This window comes from Podarcis cretensis (genome assembly GCF_951804945.1).
Source record: "Podarcis cretensis genome assembly, chromosome: 7".
Taxonomy (NCBI): domain Eukaryota; kingdom Metazoa; phylum Chordata; class Lepidosauria; order Squamata; family Lacertidae; genus Podarcis; species Podarcis cretensis.
The window spans coordinates 68,878,487-68,901,533 of record NC_137176.1 but is presented as its reverse complement, the minus strand read 5'-3'; the positions used below and the strand labels follow the sequence as shown (position 1 = coordinate 68,901,533).

The window sequence follows — 23,047 nt, the reverse complement described above, 5'->3', positions numbered from 1 at the left end:
ATGTTTGTAGTGTTTTGCTGTTCAATGTTGCCGATTTCTCACACCAGATCCAGGAGATCTCCCATGAAAAATAGTTTCCAACTTGAGTCATTAAAAAGTCTAGATAATGATTGCTATTCTCACTCCTACTCACTTGCACACAACAGAATGGATAATGTCTTCTTGGGCTGGTTACTTCGATTTGACAGGAGTATTTTTCTAACCCTATCCCTATGGTCTTAATAACTCATGCATAAATAGATACTTAAAAAAAAAAGTCTGTTTATACTGAAAAGTAAGTTTCTGTAAGAAAGATATTGACATTTTCAATGGAAAGTGTTTTGCTAAGAATTTATGACAAGATCATGGTCCAAATTAACAAGTATGTACAGTTCCAACAGGGGAAATGGCTACCAACTCCTAAGAAGCTATAGTAGAGGTAGGTATATTGAAGTTTATCTAGTTTATCTTGCTAAGTTGCTTTGAGAGCTTTCTGCATAAAGCAACTAACAAATGCCAGAGCTGCCACCTCCTCCTAGCGAATAGGAGGTGCTGCTGTCTCTTCCCACCTGTATTCCTGAGGTAGATCTTCACTCCCCACGCCATTTTGTGGTTCGCCTCAGCTGCCAAAATGTTTTGGGCCAACCCTGTCCATAGCTTAGTTGTTTGGTGAAGAATTACAGTGGTACCTCGGGTTACAAACTTAATTTGTTCTGGAGGTCCGTTCTTAACCTGAAACTGTTCTTAACCTGAGGTACCACTTTAGCTAATGGGGCCTCCCACTGCCGCCATGCCGCTGGCGCTCGATTTCTGTTCTTATCTTGAGGTAAAGTTATTAATCCGAGGTACTATTTCTGGGTTAGCGGAGTCTGTAACCTGAAGCATCTATAACCTGAGGTACCACTGTACTTTCTTTTGTCTGAAGAAAGTGTATCTGAAGAAAAGGTATCTGAAGAAGTGTGCATGCACACGAAAGCTTATACCCAGAACAAACTTAGTTGGTCTCTAAGGTGCTACTGGACAATTTTTAAAATTGTATTTATTTATTTCTTTTGTCTGTCCTGAATTGGTTTGCAATCTGTTTGATTGGATGACCTGAGATCTGGTATTGTGACTGACAAGAAAGAAAGAAAATCCTCACAACATGCATAATGGTATAACCTATTATAACCCCCTGCTTTAGTCATCTTTTCAGCTAAAATAAAAACATTCAAAGGTTTTATTTATAACTTTTCCCCACAGAGGAATTGTTCCAGCCCCCTGATCATTTTGTTTTCCCTTTTCCTGCAACTTTCCCCAGCTTTACAATATCCTTTTTGAGAATGAACAATTGGAACTGTCCACATTATTCAAAAAGTGAGCACGCCATTGATTTGGAAGCATATGTGTAATAAAATATAGAGTCTACCACAGAAAGTAATAAGAACCCTTTTTTAAAAATACAATGTAAAAATGACCAAGCAGCCCACTGAAGGGCGCGTTCAATATGTGTTACTATCTAAAAACCACCCAACAACATGTTTTTCTGCATCGCAGGAAACTGCCTCAATTTAACTGTACTTTGTTCTTTTATTGTATCGCCCACCCACTTTCTATTAAATTACGTAGCTCTGCAACAAATTTGAAAGTAATAAGCAACAGGAGCAGAATGGTTAAATATTAATTTAAGCCTACCAAGAATTATACTTGGAAAGTTAAGTTGTTGTCATTTTGGCAAGAACAATAATTAATCCATGCTCCCTGAAAGATTCAGTGGGTTCATCATCATTTTAATTGTCTCTTGATTCAGCTTCAGTCAGCTTACTTGGATCCAGTACAAAACAATGACTACACTGCAAGATGGGTGGGAAGAACAGAAGGCAACCATGTTTTGTCCTTTCTTCTGACTCAAAGTCACAGCTTGGCCCAAGATCCAAGAAAATTTCCTGAAAATGAATCCAGACAAGACTATTGTATCACTCAGTATAGTGGAGACCCCACACTCTGTGTTTCTTTGCTATCCTGCTGTCTTCACTGGCTTTCACTGTTTTTATTGATGTGCTTTTATCTTAATATTATTTGTTTTCATCCTGTTTGCTGCCTTGGGCATGGGAAAAGAGAACGAGGGGGGGTCTCAATTTAATAGACAAGAGTCCTCATCCAGGATAGGGCTCTTTCTATGGCATACTATTGCCACTTAAATTTATTTATTGAGTTAATCTATACAATGGCTTGAGTCACTTAACAAAGTCACTCCCACTTACAAAGAATCACTTACAGAGCACACAAAGGAGTTTTCCCCCTCATGCATCGTTTTAGATACAGTATTGAACCAAAATGACAGAGTTCTCTGGATCCGGAATTACAGTGGTACCTCAGGTTACATACGCTTCAGGTTACATACACTTCAGGTTACAGACTCCGCTAACCCAGAAATGGTGCTTCAGGTTAAGAACTTTGCTTCAGGATGAGAACAGAAATCGTGCTCTGGCGGTGCAGCGGCAGCAGGAGGCCCCATTAGCTAAAGTGCTGCTTCAGGTTAAGAACAGTTTCAGGTTAAGAACAGACCTCCGGAACGAATTAAGTACTTAACCAGAGGTACCACTGTATATGTATTTTAGCAGCAGAGTTGTGAAGTGTCTACTAGTAAGCAGACTGAAGATCAAGAGTATAAAATTCTTCACCATGACAACAAAACTTGGCCTGTAGGAAACATGTAGGGTTGGCTCTAGAGAAGCACTGCATGCCTTCCTCTGACCCTGAAAATCTGCTGATGGGTCAGTGGAACTCCTGGAATGGTATGGAATGGGGCCCAGAGGAATCACCCCTCTGCTTGCACAAGGCACTTTTGGATCCAACCCACAGGGAAGATTCATTCCAGTAAAATTGCCTTTAGAAGCATAGTCCATACTGGGGAAAAACATCTTTTGCATTATTTGAAGTATTAAAAAGTTGAAAATTCAAAACAGGAGGTTGAATATTTAGGATGCAACCCTTATCCTTGCACCCCAGCCACTTTCTGTTGGGGCCACTTCTGCATCCACAGTTCTGCTCCACACGCCAGTCACAGGGGCAGCAGATCCCAGATTGGTTTAGCTCTTTCCCACCCACACCCCAAATGCCTCATTTTGGGATTTCCATTGGCTATTCTGCTCACCTGTTCAGCAGGTGGAGGAGAGAATTCCGCACAGGAAGAGTGATGCTGTCCCTTCATCCAGTCTACCCGTCTCCCATTGCAAATGTGGTGGGGGTAGATTGCAGAAGTAGATGCTTTAGTTCTGACTGTGCAATATTCCCCATTTAATATTTGGCCTATTCAACCTGTAAACAGCCTGGAATTATGCAGAATACTTTACATTAGACCATGCAAATGAAATAGCTATGTTTGGGTATAGTAGACTTAATGTTGGCATTTGGGTAGTAGCAAAGGCTTTTTGCCAAAATTTCATTTGGTGCCGTTATTTCCAGCAGCTGTTGTTTCGTGAGCTTCGCTTCACTACATTTTGTGCAATTAATGAACACTTGCTGAACACCATTTTCAAGCGGCTCAGCTTGTGGCAAATCAAAAGAAGCGTGCGAAGAAACTTATTAAATAATTTTCTATAACAGGAAAGCTGCCACTCGGTCTCTTGCAAACAACCAAGCGTAGTGTTATTTGCCAGGCCAAATGGTGAGATTTTATTGGACTAGCTACTCCATTATGCAAAGTAAAATGAAATGTAATCTCCTGCCACACGAGTTCCTAATATCACACCCTTCCAAGGGACATCATGCCCCTCCATGCACCCTTTCTGTTGTGCATCCATTGTAATTTGCACTCGTGACGGTATCCAGCTGATTCTACGCAATCACGCTTCCAATACTGCTTGGGACTGCAGAAAGTTGAGATTGTACATACCACTTCATTTCCAACCAGGGAATGTTCCTTGGCTTGCTGCCAAAACCTTGCAACTTTTCAGACCTCCCATGTCCTGGGGTTGTTTTTCCCTATCCTGCTTTTGTTGTGCTATAGAGCAAGAATTCCACCCCAGATGCAAAATACATGTTAATAACAGGAAAGCATTGCAGAACAACTAATAAAGCAGAACAATGTGTGGATGGTCCTGCATAAATCCAACACTATTTCTCTTTTATTCCATCAATGATTTGTTACACACTGTACCAGCAAAAGAAGCCAATCCAGAGAGACTCAGTAAGCCCTACGTTGAATGTACAAGTTGTAAAGAGATAGGGGGGGTTTGTGTGTGTGTGGTACTTTGGTTTTTTCACTTGCCCAGATTACTGCACTCTTCTCTTCACTGGACTTCCTTATTCAGGTTACATCCTCCCCTCTTCTGTCAGATCTTTGTGTCTCATGAAACCCTCTTGCCTCTTTGACATACCCTCTTCTCTTTATCTTCTCCTAGTCTATATGTTGGCTTGGTCACCCACCTTCCACATGAACCTCAAAGCGCTTGGCTTTTAAGGCTGCAGTGCTCCACTTCCTTATTAAATCTGTTTTTTAAGCTCCTCCTTGCTATTGCGGCATTCAGTCTCTCTGCTATAGGATGCACCTTAAAAAGAACAAACACCATTCCAGCTTGTCATATTTGAGACCCTATGATCATTATTCGGTGCACATTAACTTCAGCAGTTCTGTGCTATCTACTGCAGGTTAACCTTCTCCCTACCCCTGGAATTGGGGACAGGGTAGACCTCTAGATATTGATGGAAAACATCCTCCCACCTGCCCTGACCATTGGCCATGATGGGTGGGGACTGTTGGGAGCTGGGGCCCAGCATCTGGAGGGCCACAAGTTCCTCATCTTTACTGTCCCTTCACTAAGCCCTATCACGCCTCCTTGTTCTTGTCCATCTTATACAGACTGTGTAGGACGTGGCACTTCTGTGTGGTCTCTGCAGCACCACATTTGGCATGATGTCCAAAGTACATTCAGTGGGACTCAGGCGCCTGGAGGCCACTTCTCCCATGCAAAGAGTTGTGTGGTTGCACAGATTTCCAGGGAAGCACCAGCAGGCAAAAGGAGAGGGTCTAGTTTCCTGACTCACCTTTGTAGAAAAGGAAGGATGCAATCATCCCCCTTCCCACCTGCTATTTCTTCCCTCTCCTCGCATCCTTTTCTTTGGAGAAATGGTGGCCGCTGAACATACAGTTCTGGCCAGCTATTCTCAATCCCCACCACAGAGATAATGATGTGGAATAATTCTGTTACTTTTCAAGGCACGCAAACATATCCATATTGCTTATTTCTAGGGCAAGGCATGGGTGGGAGGAATCATTCGAGCACATGGAGAACTGAAACTTTATATTCATGTGAATTTGAGCACTAAAGAAGTAGCCCATATTGATTAGCACTTAACATTTCACCAATGTGAAAAGAATTAACAACTGCAGGTACATTTTCATTTTAATGAGGCTATTAACAGAGCTATTTCTCTCGTGAAACTCTTGTTAGCAACCTTTGGGGACCTTTGTTTCCAACATATCCTTTTATCATATAACAGATGCAATTAGTAGCATGGCGCATGAAGTCGCCATTATACGAAAGAGAACAAAATAAAGTCCACAATGAAATATTTCAGTATTAGGCCACATGATTTATTCAGTAGTGTTTATGTTCCCAAATTACAATTTATGTCTATCCATGTAAGACTACAAAAGTTACCATTAGAATTGTCTGTGCTTATAAAATACCAACATTTTCTCTTTTCTCTCTCTCTCTCTTTACTGTTATATACTCATTAACACCAGTCTGCAACAAGTTACATAGAATCATAGGCACTTCAAAGGCTTTAAAAGACGTTTACAACTTAAATGCATTTTTTAAAGAACAATTAAAAAAAAGGATTCTTTTTCAATTCCTACTCGTACCTTCAAATTGCAAAAAATTAACCAACAGTGGCCATAGAAATTTGCAGCAACATCTTGGAATACTGTTAAGAGTCTTTGGGTTTGTATAGGCTTGTCAGTAGCTTACTGCAAAATCTCCCATAAAGAAGATTTGTTTTTGTACGGGTACGACTACATCGTTTGCAGTAATAGTCCAATTTTACACATTAATTTGCTGCTGTAAGTTTCAATGAAGCTACAGGAACACTGAGAAACAAAGCAAGGTGTAAAATGGATTTTCTGACACTAAAATTTATACAAAGTGGAGGTTAAAGTTTACATAGCTGAAAAAATACATTTACACTAAGAGTTACCATTATCTGAGTTATCCGAAGACAAATTGCACCATGACAACTACAAAAAGGCATTTTATTTTTATTTATTTTTTTGGAAACAGATAAATTAATGAAATAAAAACTAACTTGTAAGATCAATCAGACATGCTGACAAAAATTAAACAACTTTCATTGAACCATAGGATAAAAACAATCATTTTCATTTATGCATAAAGTTTTTAAATGATTCAGTGAACATCAATGGCTGTATAAAATAATGTTTTGCCACTGTTATTCACAGAACACTGCAAAATGTTAAGATTTTACTTTACATTTTCTTAAAAGGAATACATGAAAAGTTTTAAATACAATGGGATTTTTTTTTATCATAAAGGTGCCATAAAGGCTCTTTAATGAAAAAAAAAAGGTTTCTTCATTATTCTATGCAAAAAAAAAAAAAAAAAAGCTTTATTTAAAAAGTTCAGTGATCTCTTAAACAGAGACACTTAAGTTAAGAGTTTTATGCATAAAACTCCTTAGTAGGTGCCTTCTGGTAGGCAGCGCTGGATGGTTTGCGTTCTCCAAGGTCGTAGCTGCCTTCATCCTTCTTTCTCATGCGATATACCAAAAGCAAGATAAGGAAGATTGCAAAGAGAAAACCAATAACTCCACCGGCGATAACAGCTATGGAAGGGAAAAGAACAGCAGTTTCACCAGGAGCAGTGTATTGCCTCCAAGTTGTCCCCTCTCAAGAGAAAAAACAACCACCATCATTTACTGAGTATCCCAACCTTTCAAAATGGCATTTCAAAGGAACAGGTCTCAAGCCTGGGAACCAAGTGGAGAGGTTTCCTACCCTTGCCACACCTCCTCTTCCCAGGCCACGCCCCTCACTGGTCCTGCTCTGCAGTTTCCATGAGGGTTCTGCTTGGCTGAAATGCATCCCTGAATAATGCAGTTTGCTTGCCTGAATAGGGAGGAGTGTGCAAGTGTGCGAAGAAACCATTCTACTGTACAAAGGGTTAACAAAAATGTTGTTCCCCCTACTTTTGCTTCTGGCACTGCCAACTATGGCCCCTTGGAGCACTGCCATAGTAACATTTTAATTCAGTTTAGTTTAAACATGTAAATCGTGTTTATAACCCAACCAGGTTCTTAAGAGCCACCCAGATTATTTTATAGCCGAATAACTGTTAAGGTTCTGGAAGGGACGTTCTAAAATGTTCCTGAAGGCTTGACAAGCCCAGCCCAAAATATATTTACTTGGCTGCAAAATGCAAAAGGATTTGCTTCCTAGCATGTGTGAATTGCAGCCCTGGAGTCAAACTAGACAAGCAAGGCATGAAGGGTGCAACTCTCTGGTCCCAGAGAGAGTAGCTCAGAGGCCCACCCTGTGGGAGGGAGATCCACTGCTTGTGGAAAGGACTGCAGCCATTTCCCCTCCACTGCTGGTGCACCAGTGGCCAAGAAAGGGGTGTTCTAGGGACGGTGCTCAATATGTATTTTCAACACACATTCTCTCAAAATGCCCGTTTCTGAACATTATCTGAAAACACGTGCCACCATTAAACACACTTCTATATGCTTTGAACCAAAAACTGCATTGCAAAATCTGAGGAAGTGTGAAATCCAAAGGGCTGGCAGTGTTCAGATCCTCACATTTGTCTGTGTGAGGTGCAGGTTAGGGTTCGTTTGTATCTGAATTCGCAAAGCTCAAATGCTTCTAGCAGCCCCATCCCCTTTGCAAAAAACCCCCTCAGGTGAAAGAGATTTGTTTTTTCTTTCATCCCTTGAGGAGGAGGTGAATGTCCTGGTGTAAACATTACTGAGATGCTAAGGAAAGGGCAGCAATGTATTGAGAGGAAAAGAGCAATAAAATGGAAACAGTTCCTGGGTTGCAAAAGAGAAAAAAAGTGGGGAGATTGCATCATACCGCAGGGTGGGAAGGAAGTGCTCAAAGCAACAGTCCTCCAATACTCCTAACAGCTATGTGAGTAGCTGCAGAGACAGTGAATACCTTGGCTTCAAAATAGAGCAGGAAGCTCCTTATTCTGCAGCTTATGAACATATGGCACCCACCTGCCAATACTTCTGTTCTCTGGAAAAGGTTTTCTGAGTGTTTTTGAGTGAATACGTCGGTGTCTTCACCTGGTTCGTTCTTAGCGTTTTTGTTTTCAGCGTCAGGCTGGAGAATCCTCTTTTTATCAATCTCTTCAGGTGACTGTAGCACAAGATGTGGGAAAACGATGGCACAGAGTCAGTTCAGAGGGAGAAACAACAACCCGCAGCAGCAGTAACAGAAACCATTACCCTTTATGCATTCAAATTCTGTAATATATACATTTCCTATTCACTTGACACCTTTAGCTCAACTCTCTTGAGAACCTGAAAGGGGGAGGGGGCAGAATTTGTCTCCAAAATTTCTAACTAGAAGCCTCAGACCCCTTTCTCAAAATCAATGTGTGCTTATATAGATTTGCTTACCCCTATGAAATAAGAGTAAAATCAAATAGATTTGTTGCTACATGGTGCAATGAATGTAGTCTAATTCAGTTTAAATATCCTTTAACTGTGTAACATAATGTGGCCCGTAGCTCAGTGGAAGACCATGTTCTTTGTATACGAAAGGTCCCAGGTTCAATCCCAAACATCTCCAGGTAAGGTTGGAAAGTCCCCTCTCTCAAACCTGAGGAGCCACTGCCAGTTAGTGTATTCCAGTCTTCCCCAACCTGGTGTGATCCAGCTGTTTTAGACTACAACTCCTATCAGCCCCAGCTGGAGGACACCAAGTTGGAAAATAAGGTTGGTGTAGAAAGCATATTGTAACTAGGTGGACCAATGATCTAACTTGGTAAGAGGCAACTTCCCATGCTCTTGTTCCTATAATGTGAAAACAAGGAGCCTATTGCCCACAATTTAAGCCACACCCAAAAACATTTCCACTGTTAATTCGAGGGAACTCTGTACAAAGCCCAGTGTGCCAATAGCCCTACAACAAAGCTTTTAGCGGCCATCAGTTCCTTTTGATATTTTGTATTTTGGCTGCCCTGTGTAAAACCCTTTTGAGTGTCAGAATTTGTAAGGGAAGCAACAAGCACATTCTGATAGGATTCATGGTCCATAAGAGGAATAGCCAACTGCTCGGTGATGCTTACTGGGTGCCCTGGATGCAGGAAACTACAGCAGCTTGCCCTACTCTTTGGTAGTTACTAAAAACTCTCCACTATGGGTTTTTTTTGCAAGTTTCAGGCCTTTGAAAGTATCTCTTATGATGCAACTCAGAATCATAACTTTGCAGTACTTAACCCTACCCTAACCTTTGCTTTCCTTACACACCTGTCTCCCTTCCCCACTAAAAAAAAGAGGGGGAGAAGCTGGTTGGAATAGGGTTAAGGGTTAAAAGAGGGGAAGCAGTGGGCAGAGCAAGGCTTAAGCACAGAGTCTCCTGCCCACTCCCTTTCTCCTTGCTACTTTGCACAGCAGCAGAAAATGCAAGGCTGGGGATTCTACACTTGTCACCAAGCTTTCCCATTTTAGCTGTAGGCACTAACACATTGGGGAGCCTGAGGATGCTTAAGGAGGAAAATGTAGCACTGGGGAAGAACCCTGCCAAACTGTGGGCACCGGCCACCTTCTACGAGAGAGTAGCATCCAATATATTCTCACACGTTTCAGCACAGAAGACCAAAGCTCTGCGTTTCTCCTAATAGACTGATATGATATCCAAGGGAGTTGTCTTTATGGTTAATCCACAGCTTTGCACTAAACCTAGTAAATCCTCTTAAAGCATACATCAGATGGCATTTAAGGTTAAATTATTATCACGGCAGCTTTAAAAACCAGCAAGAGGCTCCTCCCCTGCACACACCTTTGTTTGCGTAGGTACCTTGGTCTGCATTTTCAGCGTGGTTTTCTCAGTTCTGGGAGCATCGCTAGTTGGTGGCATCTTTGGAAGAGTTCTTGATGGCACCACTATTGGCGTGTTATCGCCTTCTTCTTCTTCTTCAGCCCCTGAAATATAAGAAGAATATGAATGGAAACACTCTGCTCTAGTTTATTGCCGATATTTGTGTGCTGCCCTAAAGATTGTTTACATTTTTTTTTAAAAAAACCACTTTTCTAAAAAAACATCAACATCGCAGTAAAATGTAAAATAAATATTGTCGCTTCTCCTCCAAGGAGCTCCAGGGTAGCATATAGTTCTCCCCTCACCCCAACCATTTTGTCCTTACAACAACCCTGTTGTAAGATGACTTGAACTCTTCACAACATGCTGGTTTCCTATCTACAGCAGTGAAGGGAAACCCATGGCCCTCCAGATTTGACCATTGACCATACTGGCTGGGGCTGATGCGAGCTGGTGTCCAGCCACATTTCCCCATGTCCCTGATCTGCAGGGGGGTTTGCTGTCATAGGAAAGCATTCAAGCATGAGACACCCCCCCCCTCCCAGGAACAGTTTAAGAATGTAATCTGGTGTTTGTGGGGACCAGCCCTTACTTATTCAGCAGCTGGCTAATCAAAAAGGTCCTAAACATTTACTGTGTAATTTATTTAGCTGTAAAAAGAACCGGATAGTTATCTGACCGATTATGTAGCAACTACTTTGCACTGAAATCCAAACACTCGTGACATTTTCTTTTATCTACCTAACTGATTTAATTCATCGAGATTTGCTCGGTAGTATTTGGCTTCCTTAGTTTAATTTTCCATTACTTCAGTACATTCAACTGAGGCAGGGGGAAAGAATTATATTAATCAAGCAGCCTGGTGCAACCACTTTTTTAATTCCCCAGTGTCTAATCTAGAACCAAATCCCATTTTTTGTCTTATCCCTTATTTATATGTAATAAATCCAACAGGATATCAGTGTTTAAAACTGGATATCTCAACTCCGGAAAACATAAATGCACAATTCAACCAACGGCAAGCTTCAGAAAAGTTCAGGATTACTGTATAACCATAGAAATGCACATGAAATTTCACAATCCAGGTGGGAGCATGGAAGGGGTAGCTACTGAAAGCTGTTTGTTCCCTGCCACACACTCAATATCTCCGTCACTCTAGGTAGCCCCGCCCCCAAGCCCATCAACAACATTATGCTCTCCATAAAAAATACTCTTTAACTGATATATGCTAATGAGATGCAATGCTCTTGCTTGTGGCAAAAATTGGTGTCATCTGAGCCACAATTACTTCTTTGTTGCCCAAACATTCTCCATGGCCTTTAAATGCAGCGTGTCACCAAGGTCATCCTACTAAATGATACAGACACAACATGGGGATTCTAATCTTCATCATAAACAGCATCACAGATTCAGCAGGTAGTCAACATACAGGCAACGACTGTTTTAGGCACATCCAATATATGTGTGAGTGTGTACACGTACATTGCGCCGAACCCAAAAGTGACCCAAAAAGTCACCAAAAGGGGCGGAAGGGGGTATTTGAAGGCTTTTTCAAGGGTGTTTCAAATATACATAGTTTCACTTAAATGCATGGTGCCTTGAAACGTAACATCCGCATAAATTGGGAGCTGCCTGTATAGTCATACCTCGGGTTGAATGTGCTTCGGGTTGAGCGTTATGGAGAGCGTTACTTCCGGGTTTCGCCGCTTGCACAGACACTCAAAATGACATCACGCGCATGCGCAGAAGTGGCGAAACGTGATGCACGTGTGCGCAGACGTGCCATTGCTAGTTACGTTTGCTTCTGGATGCGAACGGGGCTCCGGAATGGATCCCATTCATATCCAGAGGTACCACTGTACTGAATTTTCTGTACTCTACAGATTAGGTTTTTTCAGATTAGGTTTTTTCATGTTCTTGTTGATCAAGGGCCCGCTTCACACATATCAGCTGACCTGAGTGTATCAACCCAACATGTGGAGACCAACATAGGGAACACAGGAAGAGATCATGGTCAGACTCTTCTAGTCCAGTAATGACTACTCTGCTTCCCATTGCTTGCTACCTGATTTTATTTCATTCTTAAGAAGCCAGGGATTGAACCTGGCACATTTTGCATGTGAAGTGTGTGCTGTACAATGAAACTGTAGGACAAAGGCCATATCCGGTCCTAACACATTTATTATTATGCAACATTGCTTTACCTGAGCCTGAACCCGAAGTATAATCATCGTCATCAATTGGATAGACTCCTGATGCTTCTTCAATGGAGCTGTTGTCAAGGTACAGGTCTTTATCGGAGGTCAATGCTGCTCTCTGGAAATGATGGCGAAATGCATGGTTAGTTCTTTGTTTCATGAAACACAAGCACAACTTCTAATTTAATTTCATCCCAGTATATCATTAAATGAACGGAGGGAGCAAACGTCAAAATAAATAGTAGTGGGAAACAGTGTTAAAACAAGTGCCATAAGAATATCCTTCATGGCCATTGTTGAACTGGGTTTAATGAAAGATGAGGTAAACATGGAGGCTATGTCCTCCTGTTTCCATTAGCCAAGATTTATTAATTTAAACTGATCTTATTAGACATGTTGTCAAAGTCTGTACTTTCTTGGCTTGAAATATGAAACACAAGGACTTGTTATGCTTGCATTAAATAAAAGGCAAGCATTATGACTCCCAAAATCTCTTTTCAGCTAAACTGCTTCCTCCCCCTGTTTTTTCTGAATGTGAGTAGCCATGGGAAAATAACATTTCCCAGGGCTACCAACCTTTGGGCTGCTGTTACAACAATACTCCAGGAGAGAGATGTCTCTCATTCAATCCAGTATCCAAACAAGAACCAGGTAAGCAGCTGCAAGAATGAGTGTTGGCAGCTCCAAGGTGGGTTAGTTAGTGGAGATAATTTGGGGGCTCAAGGATATAGGGATTTGGATGCTCCAGGGTTAGTGAGGGAATGGTCTGTCCCCATAGTGCTCCAGATAATATTATAATGGTACCACAGGATCTAATTGCAGTTATAACAGAGCTCAGTATAAAGTGAGTTATTCCCAAACTGTTTTCGGGAAATATTTATGTTTGCCGCTTCCAGTTACTGAGGACCAAGGGTAGAGAGCCTATCACTCATTTTTCAGATCTCATTCCAAGGCAGCCAACAAATTCACACCCAACACCACCTCACTAAAAATAGCATAAACACAACCAATGACAAGATCAGCAGTCAAACACATACTTTCTGATAGGCAGAGATATTACACTTACTCCCTCAAAATGAACTGACAAAGCTCCCAGTTATTAACTTTGAATCATTTAAAAACCAGCAGGCCCCTTCATATATTACAACCAGAAACAGGAGGTTGACAAGCAGTTTAGGTGGAATCTCATATAGGCAACTTGAACATGCACTTGTGCAAGAAAAAAATGGTTTTAAAAAAATGAGAAAAGGGACAAAAACTGAGAAATACTGGCTAGTGCTCCCCGGTCAAGTCAGAATAAGCAACAGCTCTTGATCACTGGAAATGGACTTTCATATTTTAACACATAAAACAACATGATGGACTAAGTTTATTAAACATCAAAGATCCAGGCAAGAACTTATGAGCAATATTCTATGCATGCCTACTATAAATAAGTTCCCACTGGGATTAGAGGAACTTACTCCCACCTACGTGTGAACTGTTAGATCGCAAACTACATGCATTTCATTGTGTGCATTCAGCTGAACGTGCATGGCAAAAATACTTAAAAGGAGGTGGGATTCCGGGGGGGGGGGGGGGGAGAGAGATAGATTTTGGCAATCCCACCCACCATTGCGTCTACATGCTATTTTTGCTTGAGGTGCGGTCTCCGGAACATAACCCTCGTGTAAGTTGCAGGCTTACTGTGTATGATTTTAGCGTCGGGCAGTGAGCACAGGCCCCGTGCAAGAGCCACAGAAACTCTGTTCAGTACACTCAGACAGGGATTGCATTCCCATCCATCAATTATTATCCCACTTACATTGATATTCTTAAGAGTATAATGCTGGAAAATCCTCTGACCTAAATTCTTCACATATTACAAGCCAATGATCATTGGAGCCCAGTCTGGTTACTGAATAAACAGGAATAAATCTAAATCTAGGGGATGTGAAGCAGATTAATGTCCACTAAGCACTAAATACAGGTTGCTTCTCCTCTCAAATATGTGCTGAGTTTAGATTGCACATCTGGGAGTTGTTAGCTGTTTACAAGTCATCAACAAAATTAAAAAAATTAAAGTAGTTTTACAGAAATGGTGTCACCCTAGACCCACAGTCAAGATAAAGGCATCTTCTCTGACCACAGATATAAAGGGAGAAGGGAACAGGTGTATCAGAGTGCCACCCACCCTCTGCCCCTGGTTTATCTTGCATGTGTATCTAAATAAAAGCATCCCAATCACCATTTCATAACAGCTGGGGAAAGACTATGATAAGCAAATGTAGGAAGCACTTATACCGCAGAACCACTGATTCCTTTAGGGCTACATAATCAGTGGCATAGCACTCATGCGCCTTTCAAATCTTCAGCAGGCAGCCTTATATAGTTTAAAGGTGGCATCGTATGTGTGCTCTCAGAGTGCTGCCACCTCTTCATTTGCTGCCCACGGGAACCATTATTTTACTGTCACCAAAGGCACTTTTATTAACATACGATATGAGCACCTCAATTTATTTATTTTTAACCAAAAAACCACCACTGTGTGTACTGACCGTAGAATAAACCCCATGGTGGGTCAACATACTGAGGACAACCCTGTAAAGGTATATATTATGTTTCAGAGACACATAGCTGGTTTGTTTTACTAGGGAGCCTAGTTCTGTGAAAGAAGCTAGAGAAATTCACACAATCCTTATTAGGATTAGAATGCTCAGGAGTCTGTGTCAAAAAGTCACCACTGTTTAAAATTGGTATAAAGTCAATAAGTTATTTTAAAAAAATAACTCTGCCATTGTTCTCTGCCATTGTTTCCTCTTATCTGCTGCTTATGCGGCTTTTTAATTTTAACTTACAAAATCCTATTTCCCACCCCCACCCCGGTTAGTCACATTGGCAGTGCCACCCAATCAGGGAGCGTGTGGTGACTGTCATGATGCCGCAACATGGTATATCCTGTCTAAATTGGCTACACGGTGATGCAATTCCTTCCTGAATCCGTGACATCACACCATTACATAGCCAGCCTGGTTTTGCTATGTAATTAGGTCATGAAGGTCAAACAGAGTCAGTTCAGAGTGAGGTAAAGGTTTATCAAGTACAATACAAAATCACCAAAGGAAGGGGCCCTCTTAAAATAATAATAATAAGAAGAAGAAGAAGAAGAAGAAGAAGAAGAAGAAGAAGAAGAAGAAGATGATGATTAAAACTGTGCCTACCAAATCCAATCCAATTTGCTTTCTCACTGGTCCACCATGATTCTCAAAGTCAATTCCTGCTACCTAAACAGTAACTGTATGCCACGACAGGTATTTTTAAGGATAATCTCTTGATTTGGGGCTTTAGCGTTCCATACACACATACGTATGAAATAATATATAAAATTCAATGAATGAATGCTGATAAAACCTGGTTTCTAGCAGGATCTATTTAGAAGTAGTGGAGGCTGGTCCACTAACGCAAATGGGGATCTGCTCAACCAACTTCAGCCGGTCCTCACCTGTCTTTTTACTTACGACCAGACCAGGAAGTAGCTCTGTCTACTTGCTTCCTTCTCCATAATGTCAGTGTTACCATTACAGAGCTTACCAAGGAGGAGGATGGGGACAAAACTAGAATTAGTGGCTTCTGCCAGTCTTTGGCTCTGGCTCCACCTACTGTTGGCCTCCCTGCCTTCCACCCCAGTAATTCCAATAGGCACCAGCCTCCAATGTTTAGAAGACTGCACTGAAGTATGTACATCTCTAAACAATGAGCCTCATCGTCCTTCTGTTAGTTAGCATGTGTCTTGGCCTCTCCAAACCTTCCACAATGGATGGTTTCCTACTAAGAATTTGGCTCCAGATTCTGTGTGCTCTGCCTAGCACTCTTTCCAATAAGTGAGACAGGAGGGGAAGAGAACAACCCAGAACATCTGCCTGAAAAAAACCGCTCCTCTGAGGGTGCTGAATGGTCCTCAGAAAGCAAGTTAAAAATTCATTGCTTCCGCCCCCATGCTTTTCCTGGTACCCAAATGAACCTAGGGGAGAGAGAGGGAGGGAGATTGCAGAGGTCTTTAAGACATGAGTTGCATCTGTTAATGTGTTTTAGATGGTGCCTGACACAACAGAGCTCTTGCCTGCACTAAAAAAACTTCTCTGCTCTAATGGAGGATGAGTGATGCCCTTTGGCTAAAGAGGCTTAGTGAATCTCATGGTGCTCAAAGACATTTTCTCTCTTGACAAGGCAATACAAACTTATTTCGCAGGACTCCATAGTGATATCTTATTTCAGCAAAGCTACGGCAGAAAGCAACAAGGAGGAAGTTTTATTGACCCAGAGGAAACAAGAGAGCTTCTCTGTGGATACTTTCAAAGAAACACACATCCCTTAAAAAAAAATAAAAGTGGCCAAGTTCGCTTGTAGGGCTGCAACTCAAGGAGCAGAAGATGTTTTAACACAGAGAGCTACCCTGCTCTATTATTATGTACAAGTCCATGCCCACATATATAAAGCTTTAGGCTAGGTCTAGAATATGTGAAATGGGGGATAAAGCCAGTAGCATCAGAAGTCTTAGTACAATCCAGTTTTCTCCAGATGTTTGAGACTACAACTCCCATCATCCCTGGCTATTGACCATGGAGTCTGGAGCAGATGGGAGCTGGAGTTTAACAATACCCAGAGGGGAAGATTTTGGAAGGCCTCTTTCTGTGGTCTGCCTGCCTGCGCAGAGCCTCGTAACTCAGTCGATCTCCCTGCCAACACTGCAAAGGGGCAATATGGCCTATGAAGTTCTGTTTGAATAACTCTAGCTGCAATGACAACGAATGTGGGGTTTTGCAGTGCACTGCTGTGCTGAACTGAACAGGACACCTTGTTTTAGTCCCCCCCCCCCCCAGACAGGAGGGTTTATTGTAATTTAAAATGACACACGGCTTATATAAAAATGCTTTATAGTATTGAAGGACATTTGCAGATCTTCCTTATGTAAGCACGAAACAATACTAAGTCAGCATTTGTAATGTGCATCTGCAGTTGATTCCAAACTCTGGCATCCGCCTGTGGCAATGAGAGCGCAGCCTTGGAGATGAAAACTGTGCTCTGGACTGCAGCCTTGCTTGGCTTACCAGTGCAGTTACTATAACATTCAGAGTAGATGCCAGAAAGATTATTCACGCTCTTTGTATCTAATGAAGAATTTCTTCCCAACTCTCTGTGTGTATATATAATAAAATAATAAAAAAGAAACATAGCTGGAGGCTCTGAACTTTCATTGCAGATTAAAAGAAAGAAAGGAAAGAACTGGCTTGACTGTCTTCAGCCACTGAGAGTACGGAAAGACCCAGATAACTGAAATTACAGGAAATTGTCTCTGTTGCACACAAAAGAGAAAGATTCTTAAACAGGAATAGGTTCCTACGGAGACATATTAACCGGTTTAGCCATATACAATTTGAATAACAGAACTGTAGAATTCAACTGGTCCCAAACCCTGCAAAATGTAGGAATCTTTTGCCCAATGTGGGGATCGAACCCACGACCATGAGATTAAGAGTCTCATGCTCTAGCATTTGGATTACAGTGCAATCATAAACCTAGTATTTCTTTCTTATTCTTTAAACCAGAGGTGGGGTATTCCAGATGTTCTTGGAAAACACCCACCATCCTAGGTTACGCTAGGTGGGGCTAAGAGGATCTGGAGTCCAATAACATCAGGAAAGGCCAGTTTTCCCCATCCCTGTTTTAAATGTGCACATGCAAGCAACATAGAGAAAGTTCTTGATTACAGTTCGAAGCAGAGAAATCTCAAGCACGCAAGCAGATTTTCCCAGGAGAACAAAAGAAGAACACTGCTTGATCAAACCATCTAGTCCACTATCCAGTTCCCCACAGTGGAGAGCCAGATGTCTCTGGGATACCCACAACCAATTTTCAAAAGTACTAATCATTCCATGGTGTTGCTCCTCAGCAACTGGTATTCTTCATTTCCATATTGCCCTCATGACTAATGGTCATTAGCACTCCATTAATTTGTCTAATCCCCTGCTAAAGGCCCCACCAGCAATTACCGTATTTTTTGCTCTATAGGACGCACCCAACCATAGGACGCACCTTGTTTTAGAGGGGGAGAACAAAAAAAATTCTCCCCCTCTCTGCGCAGCGCCCCTTCAGCGAAACGGCAGGAGAAACGGAGCCCCTTCCATTTCTCCTCCCGCTTCGCTGAAGGGGCGCTGCGCAACTCTCCCTCTCCCACATTGCCTTCGCCTTCAGTGAAGGCAACCCGAAGCCTCCGGAGCGTGGCGTGAGTTCCCGCTGCGCTCCGGAGGCTTCAGGTTCCTTTCGCTGAAGCCAGCAGAGCAGGACTCTACTGGCTTCAGCAAAAGGAGAGGCAAAAGGAGCAGCCTTACCGCTGCTCCCCGAGCTTGTGGGGCTGGCAGTGGGGGAAGCTAGGCTTTCCCCCACTGCCAGCCCCAAAGCGCATGTCGGGGAGCAGCGGCAAGGCTGTGCGCAGCCTTCCCACTGCTCCCCGAGCTTGGCGGGGGAAGCCCGGGTTGCTCTCCCAGCCCCGGGGACCACACGTTTGCTCCATAAGACACACAGACATTTCCCCTTAGATTTTAAGAGGAAAAATGTGCGTCTTATGGAGCAAAAAATACGGTAGATATCCAAGCAGTACCATCTCTGGAAGCCACCTCCTGTCATGTAGAAGTAACAGTTTTATTAAAAACATTCCTTTTCCTGTGATCCTCGGAGGAAGGGCAGTATAGAAATTTAATAAATATAAAAATAAATATTGGCACTGAATTATTTTTTTTTAAATTGAGGCAGCTAAATTCCATTCCTAAACCATTTCTTGTTGTGTGTTTTACCTTGTTAAGTAGCACAATTTTAATTGCTTAAATCCCACCACCAAACAAAATAATAATCAAACACCCTTCATCCTTTGAGTTGTCTACTATATCTGGTACATGCTAGGCATTTGAGGCACAGCATGCATTTCTGGAAATCTAAACAAAGACTCCCATCTGCACAATATAACCAACATCAGAATTCAAAAAAGATGGGGGGGAATTCAGCTTCACTGTGAAAAGCAACACCCTAATCCTGGATATGAAGACTGGGGTCTTTTGCTGCCACCATATTTATTATGCTCTCAGCTCAGCCTCCAACGTGGATGGAGTGGGAGCACTCAGCTCTGAAGACGTCAGAATAGCTGCTTCCGAGAAGCTATCTCCAATTCAAACCCTGAAGTGCCACTCCACGTTTAAGTTTTTAAATAGATAAGCTGTTCTTCTAACTGTAGCAGCAGTAAGGCAGGCAGCCAGCCAGCCAGCCAGCCAAACCACAGATGGATTTACCTCAATTAGCATAGCAATTCTGCATGTTTTACAAAGAAAAAATAAAAAAAATAAAAGCGCAGTCATCAGTCTCAGTCCCAAATAGAAGGAAGCATGCACGGCTAATTCTCCATTATTGTTCAAAATGTGGGTGTGCATTTTTCAGCCACTGTAACATCAGCCTGTGTTTTACACATAAAGGTAAATTCAGAGAACGATCTGTTAATGAAGACCCAGGTGCCAAACAATCATAGAATCATAGAATCATAGAGTTGGATGAGACCACAAGGGCCATCGAGTCCAACCCCCTGCCAAGCAGGAAATCCTTTTCATGCAGTGAGATGCTGGTACCATTGAGGACAACAGCCTTTCCTCATAAATAAATAAATAAATAAACAGACCTCTTATGAATGCATTTCCCTGTAATTAATTGCTATTAAAGGCTAAGGAAGCATTTCTCTGTCTTTTGTCTCTCAGATCCATTTTCTACCTTTCAGAGGACCTTCGTTTCCAGCTCCAGGGAATGCAATTGAATGATTAAAGCTGTCAGGGTAACCTTGCTGGCATGCATGCCGATAACTCTTCACATCACAACCTTCCCTCTTGCCTCACTGCCCCAGCCTAGCAGCAATTAATTGCAATCTCTCCAAGTGGTCAAATTGCAAAGCAGCCCCCCTGGAAACTTGCAGAAGCTCACACCAAAGAATGTTGTTTTTTAAAGCACACAGTTTGTTCTTTTCTCAAACAACCCCCCGGGCACTTACGCAAGCAGTTGCTAATCAATAGGCACTGGAGATGGAGTGGGGAAGGTTCTGCAAAAATACATACATACATACATACATACATACATACATACATACATATATAAAAACAAATCCACCTCTGTCAAACCTTTCCAGCTGATGGAAAAATACATGGAGAAACAAGTGTAAGAGATGCAGCATGTTTAGCAGTTATATATTCTGAAGAAAAGCAGGCAACTGCATAGCTAATGAATTGAATTACTTTTGAAAAGCACTTTTGAAAATCAGTGGCTATTACAGATGTCACAAAACAACACAACTTCTATTAAGCTTATAAAAATGTCAAAGCATTTCCCCTCCAATTCTACATGAAGGTTCTCATAGTCTTTAATTTCTTCAATGTGGCCAGCATGACTAAGCCGCTTCTGGCGCAACAGAACACCAACACCAGAGCAGCAGACAGAAACGCCGTTTACCTTCCTGCCGGAGCGGTACCTATTAATCTACTTGCACTTTTTGGCGTGCTTTCGAACTGCTAGGTTGGCAGGAGCTGGGACCGAGCTACGGGAGCACACTCCGTCACAGGGATTCGAACTGCCAACCTTTTGATCGGCAAGCCCAAGGCTCAGTGGTTTAGGCCACAGCGCCACCCATGTCCCTGTGTGTGGGGGGGGTATCATCTATTACACTGAATTCAGTATCTACATCTGATGTTTCTGTGAATGTTTCTAAAATGCCACAGAAAACACAGAAAGCTATAGAAAACACAGAAAGCTATAGAAATTCACCTTGATTTCTATAACCACAGTTACATATATTACAAACATAGCTAATGGCGTTAAGAGATCTGTTGTTCTAGTCTGAGATCACACAGAGTTCTGCTTTGTTAAGTTTTTCAAGTTGGATTGGACACTGAAAGAGATGCCTTGGATAAAGGAACCTCTGTGGCAGTCCAGATACTGTTGGACTTCAACTTCCATAAATCACAGCCTGGGTCATCAATGGATTATGTAGTCAGTCATGTAGTTTCGTATCTGGAGAGCTCCATGTTCCCCATCCCTGACCTACATGGCAGGCTCATTCTTACTAAGGCCAGGAGAAAGTCACATGTGATAGTGACGCTTGACTATATATGCAAAACTGGGTTCTAACATGCTTGGTTACTGAATCATCATATAGTCAGCAGATCCAGCTTTCCAGTTTTACCAAATACTTAGTGATAGGAAACTTGCCTATGTTGAACTCCTTCCCAGGCCTGGTCTTCATGCAATGTAAGCAACTGAAAGAGTACCAAGAATCTATCCTGTGCCACCAAAGCAAAACAGAGCCGTTTCTAAGTAGAACACTAACTCACTACACTTCAAAAGCGAAATGCTTAAACATTTAAGCCTTGCTACTCTCAGGTGCAATGCTTATCGCACAAGGCATGCAAGAGTTGGCAGTTAGCAAACAAACGTTCTAATTTTCTAATCATATCACTGGCTCTGAGGAGAAAACAACATTCATCTTGCTGTGCTTCTATAATTTAAAGCATTTAAGCTGTTTATGCCCTCTTCTTCCCCTTAACGTCTCGATCATGACACTGCCAGGTAATTTATATTTGTTAGAACTTAAAACGCAAAAGGTGAGAAGCCGGGAACTTGATAATGGCAGTCCTCTCACCCCAGCCCCCACCCCAAAGCTGAAAATTGAAGACCAACACACACATTTAAAATGGAACTATGTCTTCTAGGTTTTTCTGCATTGGGCGCCACACCTCCTGCTTTCCCCCTTCCTTTTAAAACATTTAAAAACAGAATTTTGCTTACAGGACGGCAAGATATGCTGCAAAATGTGTGGTGTGCCATCATTAGGACAGTAGCCACTGACAATCGTTATTTGATGAGGGGCCTAAATCTGTATCCATATGTATAACAAATTTGTGATAGAGACCTGTGTCCTGAGTATTTTAAGTACATAGTAACACCCTTGGTGATCAATGTATAAGGCTGGGGGGGAGGGGCGGAAAGAGAGAAACTCTCTGTAGCCAATGCTGACACAAGTATTACCTAAAAATACAAACCCATCAGAATGTAAAATTATATTTTAGCTATCATGTAACCATCAATTACAAATCTGTTTCATATGTAATGCTATAGTTAAGTAGTGCTGGATTATGTGGTTCACCAACAAAGTGGAATGGGCTCCTATGTTGCTGAGGGGAGAAGGCACCATTAGATGCAACAATAGAACTTCTAAGACGAATAATATTGCTGGCTGTTTGACCGGACGCAGAATAGCTGTGACTAATTCAATTGTGTAGCACACTGACACTCAACAGAGCTGCAGTGAAAGTACATACATACAGAGAGAAAGAGAGAGACAAACAGACACACAGACAGACACAGAGATGTCCAACTTAGTTAACAATTAGCGTTGGATCAAAGCATGGAAAAAAGGATCTCATCACCCACATCTGGAATCACTTCTCAACCCACCACTTTTTTGTGTATTCTCTGTTGCTATGAATGTCCTACTCAGGGACAATGTTCCAATCAAATAAAGCATTAGTGTAGCAAGAGCTCCAGGGTTGTTCATTCAAATTATTTTCAAAAAGTTGTTTAAGCAAGGAGGCTGCCCAAAACAAAAAATAATCTCACAGAAGGACCAAAGCAGCTATTTACAGGAAACAAGATTCTCACTGCAGTTCCTTTCTAAAAAATAAAAGAGCAAATTGCACTACTGAGCTATTAACGATGTACTACTAAGAGCAGTCCCGATTTTCCTTTCTTTGAATGC

General features: G+C 41.9%; 1 protein-coding gene across 2 annotated transcripts in view; it reads right to left on the bottom strand.

Moving 5' to 3' along the window:
- Nucleotides 1-5,535: 5,535 nt before the first annotated feature.
- Nucleotides 5,536-23,047, bottom strand: part of SDC2 (syndecan 2) — a 64,289-nt gene continuing 46,777 nt past the window's right edge. The window contains exons 2-5 of one of the 2 annotated variants that reach the window (XM_079984770.1): nucleotides 12,235-12,346; nucleotides 9,992-10,134; nucleotides 8,203-8,344; nucleotides 5,536-6,807 (exon numbers count right to left, since the gene is read on the bottom strand). In XM_079984770.1, the coding sequence (XP_079840896.1) occupies nucleotides 6,644-6,807; nucleotides 8,203-8,344; nucleotides 9,992-10,134; nucleotides 12,235-12,346 (561 nt within the window). In that variant the 3' untranslated portion in view covers nucleotides 5,536-6,643. The remainder of the gene's footprint in view (nucleotides 6,808-8,202; nucleotides 8,345-9,991; nucleotides 10,135-12,234; nucleotides 12,347-23,047) is intronic. The other variant, XM_079984769.1, reaches the window with a different exon arrangement.